The following is a 20,502-nucleotide window of genomic DNA, read 5'->3' as shown; positions in this document are numbered from 1 at the left end:
TCTCTCTGACTTCACACACCCACACACGTGTACATGTGTGTGATATGCCAAGGAAAGAGACAAAGGGTGTTGGTAACTCTGCTGTTTCCAGGACAGGATCTGGGAGACAGGGACCAGAGGAAGAGGAGACTCACTAGTCACTCTGTCCTGTTACACTGTTTGAGTTTGCCTCCCATGCACATTACGATCTCAAAAAACACAAAATAAATAAGTTGTTTTATCACGAATATAAAGGCAAAACTCAGGCCTCCCCAGCATCAACTGCCCAGAAGCCTTCCCAGATTCTCAACCTCCTTCTCCCCCAGGCGAGGTGAGTGGGCAGCCACAGCCTGCTGGGCTGGGCTGGGCTCAGCACGGCTGTGTGCCCCTGCTCCAGCCTGCCAACTCCCACGGGGACAGTGGCTGTGCCAGGCATTTATGAATTCTGGTGCCTGGTACAGAGCCTGGCACAGGGACAGAACCCCATCATGTTTGGAGGAGGGTAAGGCCAGAGTGGTCTGGCAAACAGGTTAATGGAAGCACCACCTTCAGACGGACACACACAGAAAAGCTGTGCCAGGACCAGGACATCACCCACCTTGGCCAGGCCTGCCCGGTGCGCTCCCTGGGACTCGATGTAGGCCACATATTTGTTGAAGTCCTTAAATTCTTCCATGGTTGGGCGAAACGTCATGATTTTACAACTCGGGTTCTGGGCCCCGTGATCCTCAGACCCCATGGCTGCAGCTCAGACACCGCCACACCTGCGAGGGGAGACAGAGAGCATGAGCATGGCAGCACCGCCACTGCGGGTGCTCTGCCCCCTTCGACCGCGCTGAGAGTGCCTGTGGCCCCAGGAAGCAACGCGAGGCAGAGAGGAGACTGGGAGCTGACTTCCTTGCTCTGCACTGGCACAAAAGTCCAAAATGACTTCAACTAATTAAAAACAGAGGTGTCCCAGTTCTAAAAGCCAACATGATACTGGAAGCCAGAGCACTGATTTTAAGCTAGGGACCCTAGGAAATAAAAGCTTTTCATGTCAGGGGCTCAGTTTAATACATGTCCTTTGGAGCTGGACATCCAGAGAGACAGCATCACACAGTGGGTTTCGGAAGGTAAGTGAGGTTGGGTGCATGTGAGTCTGCCTTCCTTTGAGGTGCAAGCCTGTGAGCAGGAAAATGACAGCTCCAGGCAGGGTCACCCAGTGCAGCATGTAGGTCACTCCAGCACTAGCTTGGCTGCTGTCAGCAAACCTAGGCCCAGTGACCCACAAGCAGCCAAAGGCAGGAATCTGGAACCAGGAGGGGAGAAGGCCTGGCCAGAATGGCTCGTTTCCTGCAATCAGAAATGCTCTAGGCACCCTCAGTTACAACCATGCCGAGATATTTAGGCACAGAAGGGAAGAACGTGGCCAGGCCTGCGTGTTCTAAGATTCACTGCTGGCACCTGTAGGTAATTAGGGACGAGGACTCCTCTCAGGGAGGAGGCTGTACACTGGAGTGGCCCCTTCCTCTCCTCAGAGTTAAAGGGACCCAGAGAGGTTGTCAGTGGCCTACTCTGAGCAGGAATGGGCTTGGTGATTGATTCTGGGAAGGGTCCCCATTGGCCAATTAATTTCTCCTGGTTCCAAAAGACTAGATCTCCTCCAGGATTTGAAAAAGTTCAGAATCCAAGTGAACACAGACCTGAGAACTTGGAGAACAATTTAACCAAGTCCCCATCCCACCCCAAACTGGGAATGAGAAAGCCAGGAAACCCAGTGTTTCCAGAAAAGGGTTGGAGACCCAAGATGCAGACACAGGCTTCCAAAACATGCTCCCTTCAGTGGGCACTAGAGGGCAGCACGAGCCTAGGAATTGCTGCTGAGGTAGTCAGTCCATTTCCTCCAGAAAGATCTAGAGGCCTCGCATTCACAGGCACCCTGTTCTGGTCCCACCCCTAACAGAGAGACAGCATCAGGCAGGGGGTTCTGGGGCACATGAGGCTGGAGCCAGGGGGAGAGCAGCTAAAGCCCCCTTCTGAGGGTCATACTCAGCTGGATGGCTGGTGAGAGCCCCCAAATATCCTGACATACACAGTCAGAGGCAGCAGGGGGGTCACTGCTTCAACACTGCACCCAGGCTGGGGCCCACCGCGACCCTCTGGTCTGTGTCCACAATAAGTCTCGAGGCTTCTCGAGGGGCAGCCATAAAGCTGACATGTGCATGGCAGGTCACGAGTACCTGTGATAGTGCGTGACTATGGCTCTGGGTGGGATCACAGGGAACCAACAAAAAAACAGTTTATCAGAGGAGAGGGGTTATCACCATCACCCCCTCTGGAGCAGCAGGCACCAGAGGGCCCCAGCCTCGGCAGGCTGCCCACTCAGCAGGCTGCCCCCACTGGAGCCCTGACCAGCCCTTAAGACTGACCATCACGCCATCCCAGTGGGCCCCTTGCCTACAGCTGGGATCGGGCCCTGGATCCCTACCTGGGACCTGCACCCACCCCACTGAGCCCTAAGCCACATGCCCCACCAGCCCAGACACAGTCACGCAGGGCTCACTGTGGGACTTGGCACACAGTGGCACACAGAACAGCATGTCTGTCCTTGGGGGGACAGACCTTGACCCCAATACTACTGCAAACATCAGTGTGAACACGAGCTGTGCTAATGGCTCTGGAGGAGACACAGGACAGCAGGGTGGGGAAGGAGACGGCTCCATGGGCTGGGACCGCAGGTAAGACAACGAGGCATGAGAGCCAGCTGGCCCTCCTTGCGATCCCACCACCCCTAGCCACCCACTCCTGCCCATCCCACCTCATCACCCCTCAAGATTTTCCACACCTACTGGAGAGGCTCAGCGCCTCTGCCTGCACAGAGCAATGGGCTCCAAAGAGGGGGCCTGTCACCCACCATATCCCATGGACCACCAAATTCATCCTCTGAGGCCTACTGCCAGAATATGACTGCCCTAGTCTCAGGCCCTGGTCCCAAGCCCTTGACAGCCAGGCAAAAGTCCAGAGGCTGGTTCCTCACTCTGCCATGGCCGCCGGTGTCCAGATCCAGAGGCAGAGGACCCATCAGCACTTCACAGGCCCCCAGCCCTGTGAGTTGAGTTCTTTGAGTTTTACATGGGTGACTCACTAGTCCACACAATAAGCCCATTTTCACAATCCACTGAGGATACAGGGCCCCATGAGGGGATGTCACATGCCCAAGCCACACAGCAGGTAAGTGGGAGGGCAAGGTGCCCAGCCACGCTATCCTGAGATACCAGTGTCCTACCTCTCTTTCACCCTAGTGAGTGACAGGTGCCAAAACATACCCACACCCAATAGCTCTCATGGTTAGCCCAGCTGGTCTTGGCCAGCTGGCTGCCTCTCCTCCAAGGCTGGGTCATAAGGCCTACAGGGAGGGGGATACAGCCTTTGCAGAAGCTGCCTCCTACCCATCCATGCAAATGCCCAACACCATTGGTGGGAGATGACAGTGTATGTCAGTCTCCTCCCCAAGATCAGCCTGTCCCAGGTGGAACTGGGGCAGCCCCAGGGCCCTGCCCACACAAGCTCTCAAATCCAACAGCACGACGATGCAGAGAGGAGGTTTCCATGTAGGAGGGAAAAGCGGAAGACGAGCAGCAGGTGGACTACACATGCACACGGGCAAGAGATGCTGTACCCAACCACCAGCACGCAGACTCGGCTCCACCGTGAATGCTACAGAACTTTGTCCTCTCATTTGTGCCTTTTGAAATGAAGTTGCTTTGTAGGTAAATATAAAGAAGAAAAGTAAAATGGTGTGTGATCCCAACATTTCATAACATTTGACACATATTTTGAATGAGGGCAAATAAAATTCCTATGTGTACATATGGAAGAAATAAAAAAGAAACTGGACTGGACACCAGCCCTGGGCCAACCTTTCAGTTTACTAGAAAAAGGCGGGGGGGGGGGTGCACTGGACCAAGTGAGAGCCCCCCCAGGAGGGAATTCGCAGAACAGTCCAGAGGGAGCAACATGCTCCTGGACAGTGTCATGCCGACAGCGGGGCTCTAACAACTCAGTAATACAGAGACCAACAACAGCCACATCAGAAAGTGGGCCAATGACTGGAATAGACATTTTTCCAAAGAAGGTCAACAAGCATGTGAAAAGGGGCTGAACATGTTAGCCAGCAGGGAAATGCAAATCGAAACCGGTGAGCTCCGCTCACCCCTGCTAGGATGGCTAGGATGAAAAAACAGACAATATCAAGTGCTGACATTGCTGGTATCAAGTCTAGACAAGATCAAGCGGGCGTAGACAAACTGGAACCCTGACACACTGCAGACAGGAAAGGTAAAAGGTACAGCTGTTGTGAAAAAGAGTTTGGGGGTTTAGACAAGATTGTGATCAGCAGAATAATACATCACCAACCCGCCCCCAGACAGCCACATCCTGATCGGGACTGTACGCTCCCTTCCACGGCAACAGGGATTGGCAGATGGGATGAAGAGGCCTGAGAGGAGGAGGATCCTGGATTCCCCAGGGGATCCAGTGTCATCACGAGGGTCCTTTCTTGTGAGAGGCAGAGAGATGGAGATGAGATGACAGAGGAATGAAGGCAGGGGCTGAAGTGATTTGAGGAAGGACACCCAAGGAAAGGAAAGCAGGCAGCCCAATGAAGCTGAAAAACTCAAAGAGGTCAATTCTTCCCTGAAGTCTCTAGAAGGAGTCGCCCTTCCAACACCTTGATTTTAGCCCCAAAGGACCCATTCCAGACTTCCGACCCTCAGGACTGGAAGAGAATAAACACAGGCGTTTGCAGTCCCGGGGTCATGGCCCTGCTGCAGCAGCGGTGGGACACGCATACGGGAGAAAGGGAGAGTGGCTCTGAAAGGTGGTCCAGGGTTTCCGATGCATTTGAAAAGGCCATGTTCTAGACCACGCCTGGCCCTAATGAGCCACATCACCTGCATCCAGCGTCAAGACTGAACACAAAGGTGCCTTTCTCAGGCCACCAGGAGCAGCCAATGTGGCCAGGAGTGCACAGGACTGTTCGCGCTCCACCCTGTCACCCCACCCCATGTGGGCCAGAAAGTGTGATCTGGGAGGTAATTACTTTGTTCCCTCTCTTCTTACCAGTAACCACTTGGGACACCACCAGAGGCCACCACTGTAAAACTCACTGTCCTCTGTCCCTGGTTTATTATCAAAAAGTATAGGAGGAGGTGAATAGCCTGGAGTTGAAACCCAGAGCAGCTGAGCAGAGGATTCTTTTAATTTAATTTATTTATCTTTAGAAGAGAAGGGAAGGAGAGAGGGAGAGAAATATCAACGTATAGTTGCTTCTCGTGCGTCCCCTGCTGGGAACTGGCCTACAACCAAGGCATGTGCCCTGACGGGGAATCAAACCACAATCTTTTGGTTCATAGGCCCGCACTCAATCCACTGAGCTACACCAGCCAGGGCTGAGGATTCTTTTAAATGCATTTTAAAAGAATCTTCCATTTTGAATACCTCCCCTCCCCTCCCCACCCCTGGCTGTGACCAGTCACCATCCTCTGCAGGTTGTCGGGTGGGTTGAACAGGGCCCTCAGGGAGCCCAGAGTGGTGTCCTGCCAGATCCACATGACACAGACAGGACAGCCTGTCTGGGTGGCCCCAGCATCAATCAAAATGCATGGTGGTTCTCGGGGCTTCTAGAAGTGAGGGACAGGATTCAGATGCTAAAGGGCAAGAGTGCAAACACGGAACGTGCAGATTAGAGAAGGGAAGCCCAGCACAGCCACCCCAGAGGGCTCCAGGGTCCTTTGTCTGAGGCCATGTAGAACCTGGACACCCCAGGAACTAACTGGGGCAACCTTAACCCCCAGCCACTGGGAGCACGCTGTGGCCTTTGGCGCCTCGGTCCTGCACTTACTTGAAAGTTCCTGGTGTATTCCGATGGCGAGAGTGCAGTGCCAGATGCTCTACAGTAAGAGGCTCAGATTTCTGTCAGGTTCCAGCAACGGTGATGGTTCCTAAAATGTGCAAAATACAAAGCACAATTAACTAAACTGATTGCATGCTTAAGTCCAAATTCCTCATTAGTGGCATGTAGCCCAAGGACGCTCTCGCCTTTATTCAGATGTTTCCAAATCCTTGCCACTTTCCTGAACACAAAAATCGTTTTAAACTCATCTTCCACTAATCAATAGCTGAAGAAATGAGAACCTCCATGAAAAAATAAAGCCAGAGAAGCTTCTGAAAACCTTAAGGTACAGGCAGCTTTGGAGAGGTTTACAAGTTCTGCCTCCTATGAACCCTTACAGCCAGGGAAGGGGTGCCTCCAAGAAGGAAGTCCCATGGACAACACCTCAAGATGACCGCCATCTGCACCCCCATGAAGTGCACACAGGGAGAGCCTGGCAGGGGCTGTGCAGACCCCCTGAGGGCAGGAACCCCACCGAGGGCACAGACACTCCAGTACTTGTTGAATGGATGTGGTAGCACAAGACCCTAAACTTGTGCCTCAGGACCCTTGACAATCTGGGCTATAGCTGCCGTGACTCACCAGCCCTCCCTCCTACACCTCACCACAGCTGCCCGGACACATGAACCCCAGTGGCACAGGGTCTACCAGATGTTCCCTGCCTCTGGGCCTTTGCACACGCTGTCCACAACCTGAGCACCCTGACAGGTCCAGGAAGGGCAGCTTGCCCCTTGGTTTCATTGAACTCAATCTCATACCCTTTCTCCAATTCACCAAGAGTTTTAAATAGCACGAGTTTCACCAATACCCTTACAACAGACAATGCACACTGACATTTCTTCATCTTATTTTAATCTGGTTTTTAAAGTTACTGAGCACAACCCATTTTAGTGATTTTACTGTCTATTATCAGGTCACAACCTCTGATTGAAAGGCCACACGAAGCTGTGAAATGTGTGGATCAGGGCTGACACAGTAAACCGTCGCTGGCTCTCCCACCTGCATGGCTGCCCCACAGCCCTGCCAGTACCTGACGTTGGTGAGAGCTAAAGTCAGAGGATCAGATTACTGTGGAATCTCTCCATGTAGCTGTAGCTGGCAGAATAAGGGCCACCAAGGGAGTCCATGTCTGAACCTCCACAATCTGTGGCAATGCTCCTTTCTAGGGCAAAAAGGACTTTGCAGGTGGGGTTAAGTGAGGGATCTTGAGAGGAGAAGATTATCTTGGATTATCAGGTGGGCTCTGTCATCACAAGGGTCCACCGTACAGGTGGGAGGTGGGAGGGCCAGAGGAGATGTGATCACAGAAGTAGAGGTCAGAATGATGTGCTCTGAAGATGGAGGAAGGGACCAGAAGGCAAGGAGTGCAGGTGCTTTCAGAAGCTACAAATGACAAAGAACAGACGCTCCCCTGAAGCCTCCAGAAGAAACCAGCCGTGACCACACCTTGATCTTAGCCCCATAAGACCCTGTCAGCCTTCCAGCCTCCAGAGCTGTGAGATAATAAATGTGTGTCAAGTCACAAAGTCTGTGGTTACCCGTCAGGGCAGCAAAGGAGACTAGTGTTTACCTTCAGTGTGCATTTCCCTCAACACAGAGGAAGTGAGTGGTGTTTTCACTTCCACTGCGCACAAAGGTCTCTCTGCTGTGAACTCCCAATCTCTCATGTCTCAATGGGATCACATGTCTCCTATGTCACTTTAACTGTCTCTTGGCATGCTGTCTCCCCCATTGGATGAGCTGGACCTACCAGCACATGGTCTGAAAGGCAGAGAAACCACCAGGGCCTTGTGCTTCTCAGGTGGACAAACCCCAATCTGCTGTTGCCCAGGGCTGCCGGGCCACCAAGGACGTGGGGACTTCTTCTCCCACACTCTGGGGGCTAAGAGCACCAACCTCCAAGCTGGAGGTTAGAAGCTCTGGGACTGAGGTCAAGGCCCAGTTCTCAGGCCACAGGCTCAGGCGAGGCCTCTATCCACCCTGACGCATGTCTACAAGGGACAAAGGTCCAGGCTAACCCACATCCGCTGCTCCTCTGAAGGATCCCCTGCAGGTTTTGGGATGCAGATCCAGCCACAGAACCAGGCACAGACTCACAGGGCGCAAGGCAGCCCGGACTGAGGGATCAGAGGACCCTATGTGCAGGCTGCACAGAGTGACTTCCTTCCAAAAGGGGGAGTGACTCTACAGTGGACAAACCTGGCAAACACAGCTCAGCCACGGGACCGAGATCAACATCAACAGTAATAAGTCACGGTGACACTTGACCCTGGATATGACAGGATAGATGGGCCCTTTACCTCTGAGGTCCTCCTCACAGAACACATCACCCCAGTCTAACCACGAGAAAAACACCAGACAAACCCCAATTTAGGGACTTTGACCAATCCTCCTCAAAACTGCCAAAGTCACCAAAAACAAGAAAAATCTGAGAAACTATCCCAGGCCAGAGGAGCTAAGATGTGACAACAAACTGTCCCATGAGATCCTGACTGGGGTCCTGGGACAGAGAAAGACATCAGGAAAAACTGAGGAAATCTGGATATAGTGTGGACTTTGGTTACTAAGAATGTATTTATTAATTTTGACCAATATACCAGCCTAATGTAAGATGTTCATAACAAGGAAACTGCGGGGGAAGGGGGATCAGGGAGGGAGGGTTGTTTCTGAGAACTGATCTGCTCAATTTCTCTCTAAATCTAAAGTATTTGAAAAATAAAGTCAGCCCTGGCTGGTGTGGCTCAATGAATTGAACACCGGTCTGTAGACTGAAGCGTCGCCAGTTCAATTCTTGGTCAGGGCACGTGCCGTGGGCCAAGTCCCCAGTTAGGGGCACACAAGAGGCAACTAATCAATGTTTCTCTCCCTCTCTTTCTCCCTCCCTTCCCCCTCTCTTAAAATAAATAAAATCTTTTAAAAAATAAGTAATAAAGTCAAAGTAATTTTTTCAAAGAATAACAAGTCAATAAGGCCCAGGCAGGCTGGGTCTCATGCCTCCTGCCACCCAGGCTGGCCCAACCCAGCTGCTGACCTCGCTGTGGGTCCTGGGAAATCTGGGGCACTAAGAATAGAACTCAAGAGGGAGTCTGGTTGCAGCCAGGTAAGAGTCTGCAGTGGTGAACCATCAGATACCAATTCCCCTAAAAAAGCGCAGTGTGACCATTTCTCCTTTCTCCTTTAAAAAGATGCAGTCTGACTACTAGATGACGTTGTTATTTCGACACACCCGCCCCGAGCCCACAGGTGCTGATAGAAGCAGCAGAAGGCACAGGCGCTACTTCTCTACCTCCTATGCAAAGGGCAGGCAGGTGGGGCCAGAAAGGAAATAACCAGGAACCAGAGAAAGATCCGGCTACACCTACACACTGAGGCAATAGGAGCTGCCACTGCGTAGCAGCATCTCTGGTACCCCCCCCTCACAGCTTGGCCTCCATACCCGGGTGCGGTACATGGGCCCTCTGGTCCTATCAGCTCTCAGTCACCCAACACTGACCCTTGGAGTGGGTCCAAGGGCTGGGCTCGCACCAGGCCACACTACCGTTCTTGCCCTAGCATTATGCCTGGGGTCCGAGAGGTGGAGAGCTGACTGCACGTCCTAAGGACCAAAGAGGAAGGGAACCATCGCCTGCGTACTCAGTTCCATAACCTAGGAGGGCTCAGCTCCCAAATGTGCCTACTCCTCTCACAGCACAAGCCCCAAGTCGCCCCCAAAAGGGCGGGTATCTACTGCTGCCTGCTGAAGTCTGCAGGGTCTCTGTGCCCCTCACAGAGTGGGGAGGCCACACAGAGCCTTGGACGGACCCACTGACTTGAACGCTTGTGGGTTTTTGAAAAATAAATACACAGATAGATAGACACGGCTATAAATACAAAGGGGCATGGATGCACAGGCTGGTATTCACATCTCCAAGCTCCGTCAAGTGACAGGCCAGGGAAGCCATGGCACCCCAGCACTGAGTGTACCCAATAGCCAGGTGACAGTTTTTCAATACTGTTATCCAACACAAGGAGCCAGGCTCCTTGAAGAAGTTGTCAACTCCAGGGTTGTGGTTGGAGACACACAAGATAAGCCTGAGCACCACATGGCACAAGGAGGAAGGAAGCCCTTGCTAGAGGCTCCAGACACAAAGGACGTACAAGGGAATCAAACAGGAGAGACGATGGGCACCCGGTGAGCACAGCGAGGATCATTCGAGCAACACGATAAACAGTGATGGTACTGGATAATTACCTGCAGAGAAAACAAACAGGCATAGGTCTTTACTTAAAAGAGAGAAAGGACAGCCTTTTTCTACAAAAGAATTCTAATTCATAAGTGGAGAAGGGCTGAGGATGACATGTGTCGCCATGAGAAGGCCCAAGTAATTCCGGTTGCATATCATTATTGTCGATCTGAAATCGACAGGCAGAAGTTTGAGGAGAAACAGGATGTCGGCACTATCTCAAATCCCAAGAGGAAAAAGAGTAACCTTCCAGCGTAGATGCCCGGATGGCACCACCTTACCAAGGGGTGATGGCCGACACCACTGGTGACAGGACATTGATACGTTGCATGGAGAAGGTATTTGTATTCCCCAAACACATCACTTCCATCTAATCAGGAGGGAACATCGGACAAAGCGGAGGAACATTCTACGACACCCCTGACCAGTACTCTCCAAAAGTGCCAAGGTAGTGAGAGGCGAGAAAGGAATAAGAAATGGTTCCGACCCAGAAAAGCCTGTGGAAATCTGATGACTAAATGTGACATGGCACCCCTGGAGCAGAAAAGGGACGTTGGGGGACAGCTGGTGAAGTCCTAATAAAACCCATGGTTTGGTAAACACTATTTCTCCATGTTTCTTGGTCATTTAGTGTGGGCCATGCCTCTGTGGTGAAAAACTACCATTTGGGAAGGTGGTTGCACGGCACACAGAACTCTACGCACTGTCTTTGCAGCATTTCAGTAAGTTTAAAACCATTTCAAAATAAAAACCCTCTACCTCTGTCCTCTGAAGCTTGTTGCACGGCAGGTTTCAGATGGAAGAGGAGAGTCCCACTGAAAAAAGACCCAGACTGATAAGAAAAAGTAAGCAGACACCACACTACAATCCAGCTTCAGCACCATCAAAGACCCAAGCTGCTGAATACAAGGTCCAGATCCCCCCTGTTTGAAAGAACTAAAAAAAAAAAAAGTGACATTCTTCATAGCCTTTGCACACCGGGCAGAGAACCTCTATTTACACAAATTTCACCAAATCCTCCATGTCTTCACAGACACCAAAATCCAACTGCAGAAGCTGCGAAGGCTCAGTTAGGGAAGCGGCAGGCACCCCAGGTTGTCTGGATCCCAGTGAAGAAGGCTCTAGTCTCATTACGTGGATCTGTAAAACGCACACCATTTTTCTGTAATGCCCACCCCCAAGCCTAGGCACCACTCAGGTTGGCAGAGCCACAGCCATCAAGACAGTGTGGTACTGGCATACAGATGAACACAAGCAATCAATGCAAGAAGAATTGACAGTCCAGAAATAAACCCGCATGTTCAAAGTCAGCTGATTTTCAGTGAGGTTGCCCAGACCACTTAATGAGAAAAGAACAGTCTTTTCAACAACTGTGCGAGGACAACACAGATATGCACATACAAAAGAATCATGTCAGACCCCTACCTCACACCACAGACAAAATATTAACTCAGATGGGTCACAGATCTAAATGTAAGAGCTAGAACTATAAAACTCTTAGAAGCAAGCACATGAATTAATCTTTGCAACCTTGGATTAGGCTATGGTTTCTAGACACACAACCAAAAGCACAGGCAGCAAAAGAAAAAGATTGGACTTTGACTTCAAGGGACATAATCAAGAAAGTGAAGACCACCACAGAATGTGTGAAGATACCTGCAAATCCTGTACATCATATTGGACTGGTACTGAGAGTATATAAAGAAATCTTACAGCTCACCAACAAAAAGACAACATACTTTACAAATGGGTAAAGGACTTGAATGGACTCTTCCCCAAAGAAGATACACAAATGGCCAAACAAACACATAAGAAGACATCACAGCCATGGAGCAAGGGAGAGGAACAGAGGTCAAAACCCCAGAGATGGCGAGGACAGGACTGATGGTAGAGCTTCATAAAGAGTTTTAATGATTACACTTTTCACACTACATCCTTGTCTGTTCTCTCAAGCTTTCTCCCTGGAAACCACGGTGGGGCCATGAAGATGAGTAAAGGCCCCAGAGGCCTGGTTCTGGCCCTAGATGTGTGACCTAGGACAAGTTCCTAACCTCCAGGCCTCAGGTTCCTAATCTGTAAACAGGATAACCATACCGATGCCCTGCTCCGGGAGTTGTGGGGGTTACATGATCTAACAGACAGAAAGCACTTAAAGGAGACCCTAGCACATTGCAAACCCTCAATATATGGCAGCTGTTATGGGCCTTGTCGTTTAAGAGGCTCACATAGGCAAAGAATGCAGACCTGATGACACACACTGAGTGAGTGCCCTCATCCATCTGTGCTCCCAGTGTCCATGAAGGACCTCTCTGAAGGACAATTGGGCAACATCTGTTTTTCTAATCCTCATCTGAGGATATGGTTATCAATTTTAGAGACAGAAACACGTATGTGAGAGAGAAACATCAGCCAATTTCTACCTGTATGCGCCCTGACTGGGAATCGAACAAACGCACAACATTTTGGTTTATGGGACGATGCTCCAACCAACTGAGCCACCCAGCCAGGGTGCAGCATCTCTTTTTTAAAAAATACCACCCACTTCTAACTGTCCACTCTTAGGCCTTTATGCTCCAGACATGCAGCCTGCCCATCCTCCCAGACGACCTATAGGGCCTTCCTCTGCAAGATCTGGAGCACGAAGGGCTGCCGACACCCCAGCAGCTGGCAGCAGGGTATGGACTAACTGAACAGGCTGCCAAGGGAGCGCTGGGACCACGGAGAGTTCCAGCTGGGTCTCGTGACCTGTGAGAAGTCTGAACAGGATTTGCCAACTTCTGTGCAAGTGGGTACACACAATACACACTTAGCATGTTGAAAAGAACATGTGTGCACATGACTTTCTAGAGGGTGACCCTTCCAAGGGGCTGTGTGACTACAGATCAGGGAGAGAGGGAGACAACAGTGGCATCTTGAGGTGCTGGGAAGAATGGGTAGCCATATGGGAAAAGATCAAGTCAGGCCCAAACCTCCCGCCCTTTGCAACCATGAACTCCAAATGGATAAGAGATCTACATGAAAAGAATGCAACCACATGGGCTAGAAGAAAGCGTGGTCAATTCCCCTTTAGCTCAAGGTAGGAAAAGGCTTTCTAACTAGGACTCAAAAGCCAGAGGCAATACATGAAAAGATTCATAAGTTTGACTATATCAGTATTTAAAAACAACTCCACAGTTTCTAAACTAACAAATAAAGACACCATAAAAAGGTAGAAACTGAAACATTTGCAATACATACCCCAAAGGGCTCATCTCCTAATATACTATATTAAAGTTTTAAAGGTTTTTGTGGGGAGGTCAAAAATCCAATCGAAAAATGTGTGAAAAGCATGAAGAGAAAATTCACAGAAAAGATACAAAAGTGACCTTTAACATACTAAGCAATGCTCAACCTCACTCATAATTTCAGAAATGCTAATTAAAACTACACAGATCCCATTTGTCACCTCTCAGATGGGAAAATACTTTAAAAATAAAGTAGAACAGGCTGTGGGAGCAGACCCTCTCACCCCACGGCGCTGGTGGGAGTAAACCAATACCACCTCCTGGAAGAAAACTCGGCAGAAGCTACCAAAACACATTTGCTCTTATCTTTTGACCCAGCGACCCCACTTCTAGAGACTCAGCCTGACAACACTCTGCCAACAATATGAAAACACCTACACAGAAGGGAATTCACTGCAGCCCCGTTTGCACCTGCAAGATACTGGAAACCACCTAGATGCCCACACGAGCGAGAGCCTACATCAACTGCGTTGCGCCCCACAGTGCACACACCACACAGCTGCGCAAGGCAGCGAGGACATCTCCACAACCAGTTCCCAGTGAGGTGAGCAAAGCACAAGAGACCCCTGCAACCCCATCTTTCGTGTGAGAAAGATGGAGATGTAAGAAAATAGACATCTGCTCCTCTGAGCAGCTGGGAAAGGAGAGACCAGGGAGACTAGGGAGAGGTGGCGATGGGAGGGAGTGCAGGGAGGGTGACATCACATCTCTGCACAGTCCCGACTTGGAGCCACGCTAATGTCCCACATAATGAATGAGAATGCACAGATGAAATCAACAAGAATTGGAGGAGAAATCCTACTACAAAGTACAAACAGAAACAAATAACCTGAACTGTATTTCAAGAAAATAATATAATCATAGTAAAGAGAGGGAAAAGAACAAACTAACCCAAGTCACTTTTAAACACAGTTTTTGGAACAAGATACCTTGGAAATAAAGATAAAAAAATATTAACTCCTAGTCCAAAGGCTTATTTTACTGTAGGTGACATCACAGGGTCACACTGACAGAGAGCGGAGTACTAAAAAGGAAAGGGGCCCTGGCTGGTGTAGCTCAGCAGACTGAGACAAGCCTGTGAATCAAAGGATCACGGTTCGATTCCCTGTCAGGGCACATGCCTGGGTTGCAGGCCAGTTCCCAGCAGGGGACACATGAAAGGCAACCATACATTGATATTTCTCTCCCTCTCTCCTTCACTTCCCCTCTAAAGATAAATAAGTAAAATATTTTTAAAATTAAATTAAAAAAATTAAAAGGAAAGGGGAAGCCAGCAATGCGCCTATGTTTGGAACTAGAACTTGAGGCACTGGTGTGAACCCATGGGCAGTTGTGTGTACGTAGAGAGCTGGAAGCAGAAATGAAATGGACGTGTGTGTATCTGTGTGTTTGATAGGTGTGTACGGATATGCATACATGCTAATGCAGGTGGGTATTTATTTATTCACACCTTTATTTCCCATCTCTGGCTTATGAGATGGCATAGAAGCAAAGACACCCCATTGGCAATGAGCACACTGAGCACCCAGATCTTGGTTTCTAAGTGACATTGTCCACAAAAGAACCAGAATGCCTTGCAGAAGTGGTCAACCTCAGCTCTGGGCAGGGTGAGTACAGGATAGGCCTGGAACATCTCACTGTGTCCAGCAGAAAGGAAGTGCCCAAGGAATGGTAGGGATAAGCCGAAAAGAAACAAGGAGCCAGCATGGGCTCTCCCTCGGGACAAATCTGGGAGCAACATAAGGAAAGTAATGGATTATAACCTACTAGGTCAGGTAAGAATCCAGGAGCCCACAGTGATATAAACAGACAAATGGGGAAGAAGAGACAGCTATTCTATACAGTACAAAGCCAACCAATGAATGCAGAAGAAATGATGGAATTAGACCATCACCATTTGGCAAGAATCAGCGATTGCTGCTAAGACAGGCAGTGAGTATTGGAGGGAACAGGGCACTGCTGTGGTCTCAGAGTATCTCCCACAAGAATTTTAGCACACGCAAATGGTAAAATAGTACCTTTACGTGGAAAACCTGGCAGACACCAAGTGATGGAGGCTAACATGACAAGAACAGGACAAACTGACACCAGGAGACTCCAGATACTGTGCACTGAAAAGAACACAAGATCACTTCTGGGGTATTTCTGCCAAAAGTGTGTAACCCAAACCTGGTCATGAGAAGCTACTAGATAAACCCACATATCAAGGGACATCCTACAGGATAAGTGGCCTGTGATCTTCAAAACATCAGTCATGAACTCCAGACAGATTCTGGAAGTGTTCCAAATTAAAAGAAACAAAAGCGATATGACAGCTGAACGCGATGTGTGATTCAGAATTCTCTTCTGAGACTTAGCAGAATTCACTTTCTGGTTTTGATAATTTGATAAGAGAATACCTTATTGGAAGAAGTAAATATTGAAGTATTTAGAGAAAAGGGGTCCCTATCTGGAACAGTTTGGGAAAAAATGCACAGAGAGAGAACAAGGGAGACAAAGGGAATAAAAACAGACATGGTAAATTGGGAATTGGGTGAAAGGTATCAGGGAATTCTTCATATTATTCCTGCCAACACTTTTGTAAATCTGAAATTACGTCTCCAAATTTTTTTCTTAAAAACATAAAAGCACTTGGATTGGAAAAATAAAAGGGAAGTGCTTGGGCAAAGGCCAGGGAACCCCAGAGGGATGCAGGTATAGCTGCCAGCACTTGGTTCTGGAACGTCATGGACAAGGAGACAGGGCCTGCCAGCCCAGCTTCATCTTTACTAGGCTCTCAACAGGGTTAAGGAAGCAGTGTGGGCAAAGGCCATCTGTCCTCCTGGCCCACAGCCCAGGGCAAGGAGTTGGAGCCACATGGAGACAGAAACGATGCCAACATCCCGGGAGGTGAGGGGAACAAGCAGACTCCCCACCTAGCCAGAAACCCAGCCTGGCAGAGGCTCAAAACACCAACAGTCCATTCTTTATACATATGTATAGGCCATAGATGTTCTATAATTAACCACTGAAAACTATAATCATTAACAAAATAATCTTTGTTTCTCCACAAATGTGCCTTGTAATTTTGTGAGCATCTGTGGTGGGGATGAAAGACATACATGTACATGAACTATGTGGCAGGAGGGATCCCGCTTCTTATTCACAGCCCTGGTGATCCTGGACAGGTTCGCTGACCACCTTGAACATCACCCTCCTTCAAGAGTTTGTCCTGGGCCTTCCTTCAGAGCTACGCTGGGATCAGAGATGACCAATAAGGATGAAAAGGCCAGTGATGGGGGCACAGTTCACGCAGTCAGGCATGGCTCTAAGCACCTGGCATATCTGATCAGCCAAAAATCCTAGGAAACAGGTACTGTTTATCACAGGCCATGTCACACATGGGGAAACTGAGGCACACAGCAGTGAAGCCACTGGCCCAAGATCACACAGACAGCACCAGAGGAGCCCAGCTTTCAATCTGCGTCCTAACCACTAGCCTCACCAGCCCCTGCAGCCTAGTGGGGAGACAAGTGGAAAACACAAAGCTCTGTCCCCACCACATGCTTTAAACTGCAGGTCTTCAGAGAATCCATAAAAGTGCAAAGAGAAAAACATGGGCTAATGTTTTTACAATCTTGGGAGGGGAAGACCTCTCTAGGCAGGTCACAAGACCAGGAGCTTTATAGGAAAATACAAATTTGGCAATAAACTTTAAAATATTCAATGTAATAACACATCAAAAATAAAGCTGAAAGATAAATGAGAAACTGAGAAAAAAATGTGTAACACCAAAGGGTGCTAATAGCCCTAATATAGAACAGGTTATTATAAAACACTCATTCCCAACCAGAGGTGATTCTGTCCCCCAGGGGACACTGGGTGATGGCTGGGGACATTTATGGTTGTCACAACTGGAGGTGGGAAGGTGCTCCTAGCATGGAGAGGGTGGAGGCTAGGGGTGCTGCTCAACACTCCACAGTGCCCAGGACAGCCCCCCACAGAATGATCCTGCTCAAAGATCTCAATCGCGCTGAGACTGAGAAACCTGCTATAAGTCAAGAAAAAAAAAACCATCCCAATATAAGAACTGGACAACGACTAAAAACTAGCAAAAAGCAGGGAGTAGAAGGTAATAGCTTAAAAGAAGGGGCAAAGCTGGGGCTGTCACTAGTATGATGAAAGCCGCCAGATGTCACAGGAAGGTCAATCCAGGCCACCTTTTTGGGGACAAGTGAGCAACATGTTTAAAATAATAAAGGTGTCCATCCCTGACTGGTGTGGCTCGGTTGATTGGGCATCATTCTGCAAAGCAAAAGTTCACCAGTTTGCTTCCCAGCCAGGGCACATGCCTGGGTTACGGGTGTGTACAAGTCCCTGGTCGGGGTGTGTACAAGAGGCAACGATAGATGTTTCTCTCTCATATCGATGTTTTTCTCCATCTCTTTCTCCCTCCTTTCCCTTCTCTCTAAAAATAAATAAATAAGGTGTCTCTTATTTATTTTAAAAAATAAATAAGGTAGCTCTGAGTTACCACACTCTCAGAAGTTCACTTCAGGAGATAACAGCAAGGATGCTCACTGCAGCACTGTGTGTGTGTGTGTGTGTGTGTGTGTGTGTGTGTGTGTCTGTGTAATATAAGTGCCCATTAATAGGAAAACAGGCAAGGAAATCATACATATCCATTTAAAAACAAAGGAGTATGTAGTTGAAGAACTAGAAAGACCTCTGCCTGACTCAGCAATGACCATTAGAGCCTTCAGGATCTCAAGAAATTTGTAACTCACATAGACTTCTGTCTTTACTGACAATACTTTAATAAAAACAAAGAGTATTTAGAGCTCGCCTCCAAAGCTGTCCCTAGGACCCAGAGATCCTGTCCCTCCAGCAGCTCACCGGCTGGTCCATCCGGGTAGACAGAAGTGGATCTCAGGGGAAAGAGGCAATGCATCCTGGAATTAAACTATCGCCAAACAATTATGGTACCCACTGCTTACCTAAGTCAAATTTAAAATACCAAGCCAAATTAGAAGCCTCATATACTGCTGGTGGTAAAAATGGTGCAGCCACTTTGGAAAACAATTTAGTGGTTTCTTAAAGCATTAAACGTGGCATTTCCATCTGACCCAGCAATTCTACTCCTATGTATCTACGCAAGAAAAATAAAAACACAAAAACTCATACATGAATGTTCATATGATGCATTTTATGCATTATTTGCATTGGCCAAAAAGTGGAAACAACCCAAATGTATGTCCATTGACAGATGAATGAACAGAATAACAAAATGAGAGAACGTGTGCAGATAATGTTTTACTGAGTTGTATACTTGAAACCTGTATAGTTTTGCAAACCAATGTTACCTCAATAACTCAATTAGTAAAAATAAAATAAAGTAAAATAAAAATTTAAAATGTGGTCCATCCATACAACAAAATATTATACAGCCTTAAAAAGGAAGGAAGTTCTGACACCTGCGACTACATAGATGAAGCTTGAGGACATTATGCTCAATGGCAGAAGCCACCCACAAAAGGCCACATACAGTATGACTGTACTTATAGAAAATGTCCAGAACAGGCATATCCACAGAGACAGAAAGTAGACTAGTGGTCTTCAGGGACTAGAAAAAGGGGAGTGACTGTTTAACAGGCATGGGGTTTCCTTTTGGAATGATGAGAAAGTTCTGGAATTAGATAGTTGTGATGGCGGTACAACCGTAAATATACAAATAACTACTGAATTGTACACTTTAAAATGGTGAGTTGTATGGCATGTGACTTACACTTAACAAAGCTGCTATTTAAAATTAAAAAAAAAAAAAACAGCTCTGCCTGGTGTGGCTCAGTAGATTAAGTACCAGCCTGAGAACCAAAACTTTGCTGGTTCTATTCCCAGTCAGGACACATGCCTGGGTTGCAGGCCAGGTCCCCAGTAGGGGGTGCACGAGAGGCAACGGATCAATGTATCTCTTGCACATCTATGTTTCCTTCTCTCCCTCCCTTCTCTTCTCTCTAAAAATAAATAAATAAAATTTTTAAATACCAAACCAGAAAATAAATGCACATAAGCTCCCCAAAATTGTGACCAAAATTTTGATGGCCATTTAAAGATTTATCTAAGCTCATCCAGAACACTGTGGCTACCCATGTTCTCAGTGATAAGAAGCACCTGCTCCATCTGTCCCTGGTTCTCATCTGGTGCCAACCTGCCTGCCACCCCTCAGGCAGCCCTCCTAGGCTCAAAGAGAAGTCACAGTCAACAATCTAGTTAGAATCCACCACCCTGCTGGCCTTCCACAGACTGATCTCAGAGCTGAGTAACAAGCACTCCTTAAAGCCCAAAGACCTGCCTCCAAGTAGGCATGACACACTAACCTAGATTTGGAATCCTGTGGTAGAATCAGGGCCACCAACCAGTGGCCCAGCTTAGACTGGGCAAGGGAGGAGAGGCCAGAACCACAAACAGGGCGAGAACGCAGAGTTGGGCCTTCCCAAGCCTGGTCCTGACGTGGCAGAACCTCACAAGTAATTTCAGTCACTACAGGCTCTAAGAGGGCTTTGAGATGGTCACCTCACCTAGTGCGGGGAGGAATGAACAAAAGAAGGTCACTGTTCAGGCAAGCGGACTCCTCAGCACCCTTGAAACACCCAAGTCAGTGAATCGATCAAGTGAGTTTAATCCTGATTAAGCACTGTTCAAAAAAATCAGCAAAGATTTGCTTCAAAAAATACTGGGAATCAGAAGTAGAATCTGATAAAAATATGTATGATAAAGCCTAGAGCAACCACAAAGAATATACTTCCAAAATAGAGTGAAAAAATCATTAAAGAAATTAAAATGGTATACTAGGAAATATTCACTTAATGCAAAAGAAAGCAGTAAAGGAGGAAGGAGATGTGGAAAGATATGAGGCAGAAAGCAAAAGGAAGATGACAGATATAAATCCAACTGAATCAATAATGACATTAAATGTAAATGGATTAAACAATCCAATCAAAAGACAAGAGATTCCCAGACTGGAAGGAAAAAAAAAAACAAGGTCTAAGTACATGCTGTCTTTAGGAGACATTCTTTAGATTGAAAGATATAGGCCCTGGAC

General features: G+C 48.2%; 1 protein-coding gene across 2 annotated transcripts in view; it reads right to left on the bottom strand.

Moving 5' to 3' along the window:
- Positions 1–20,502, bottom strand: part of KDM4B (lysine demethylase 4B) — a 126,525-nt gene that overhangs the window by 89,584 nt on the left and 16,439 nt on the right. For both annotated transcript variants that reach the window (XM_037042630.1, XM_037042631.1), the window contains exons 2-3: positions 5,864–5,963; positions 578–743 (exon numbers count right to left, since the gene is read on the bottom strand). In XM_037042630.1, the coding sequence (XP_036898525.1) occupies positions 578–718 (141 nt within the window). In that variant the 5' untranslated portion in view covers positions 719–743; positions 5,864–5,963. The remainder of the gene's footprint in view (positions 1–577; positions 744–5,863; positions 5,964–20,502) is intronic.

This window comes from Sturnira hondurensis, unplaced genomic scaffold, assembly GCF_014824575.4.
Source record: "Sturnira hondurensis isolate 20B ecotype Veracruz unplaced genomic scaffold, ASM1482457v3 Scaffold0003693, whole genome shotgun sequence".
NCBI classification, from domain to species: domain Eukaryota; kingdom Metazoa; phylum Chordata; class Mammalia; order Chiroptera; family Phyllostomidae; genus Sturnira; species Sturnira hondurensis.
This window is presented reverse-complemented; position numbering and strand designations above follow the sequence as displayed.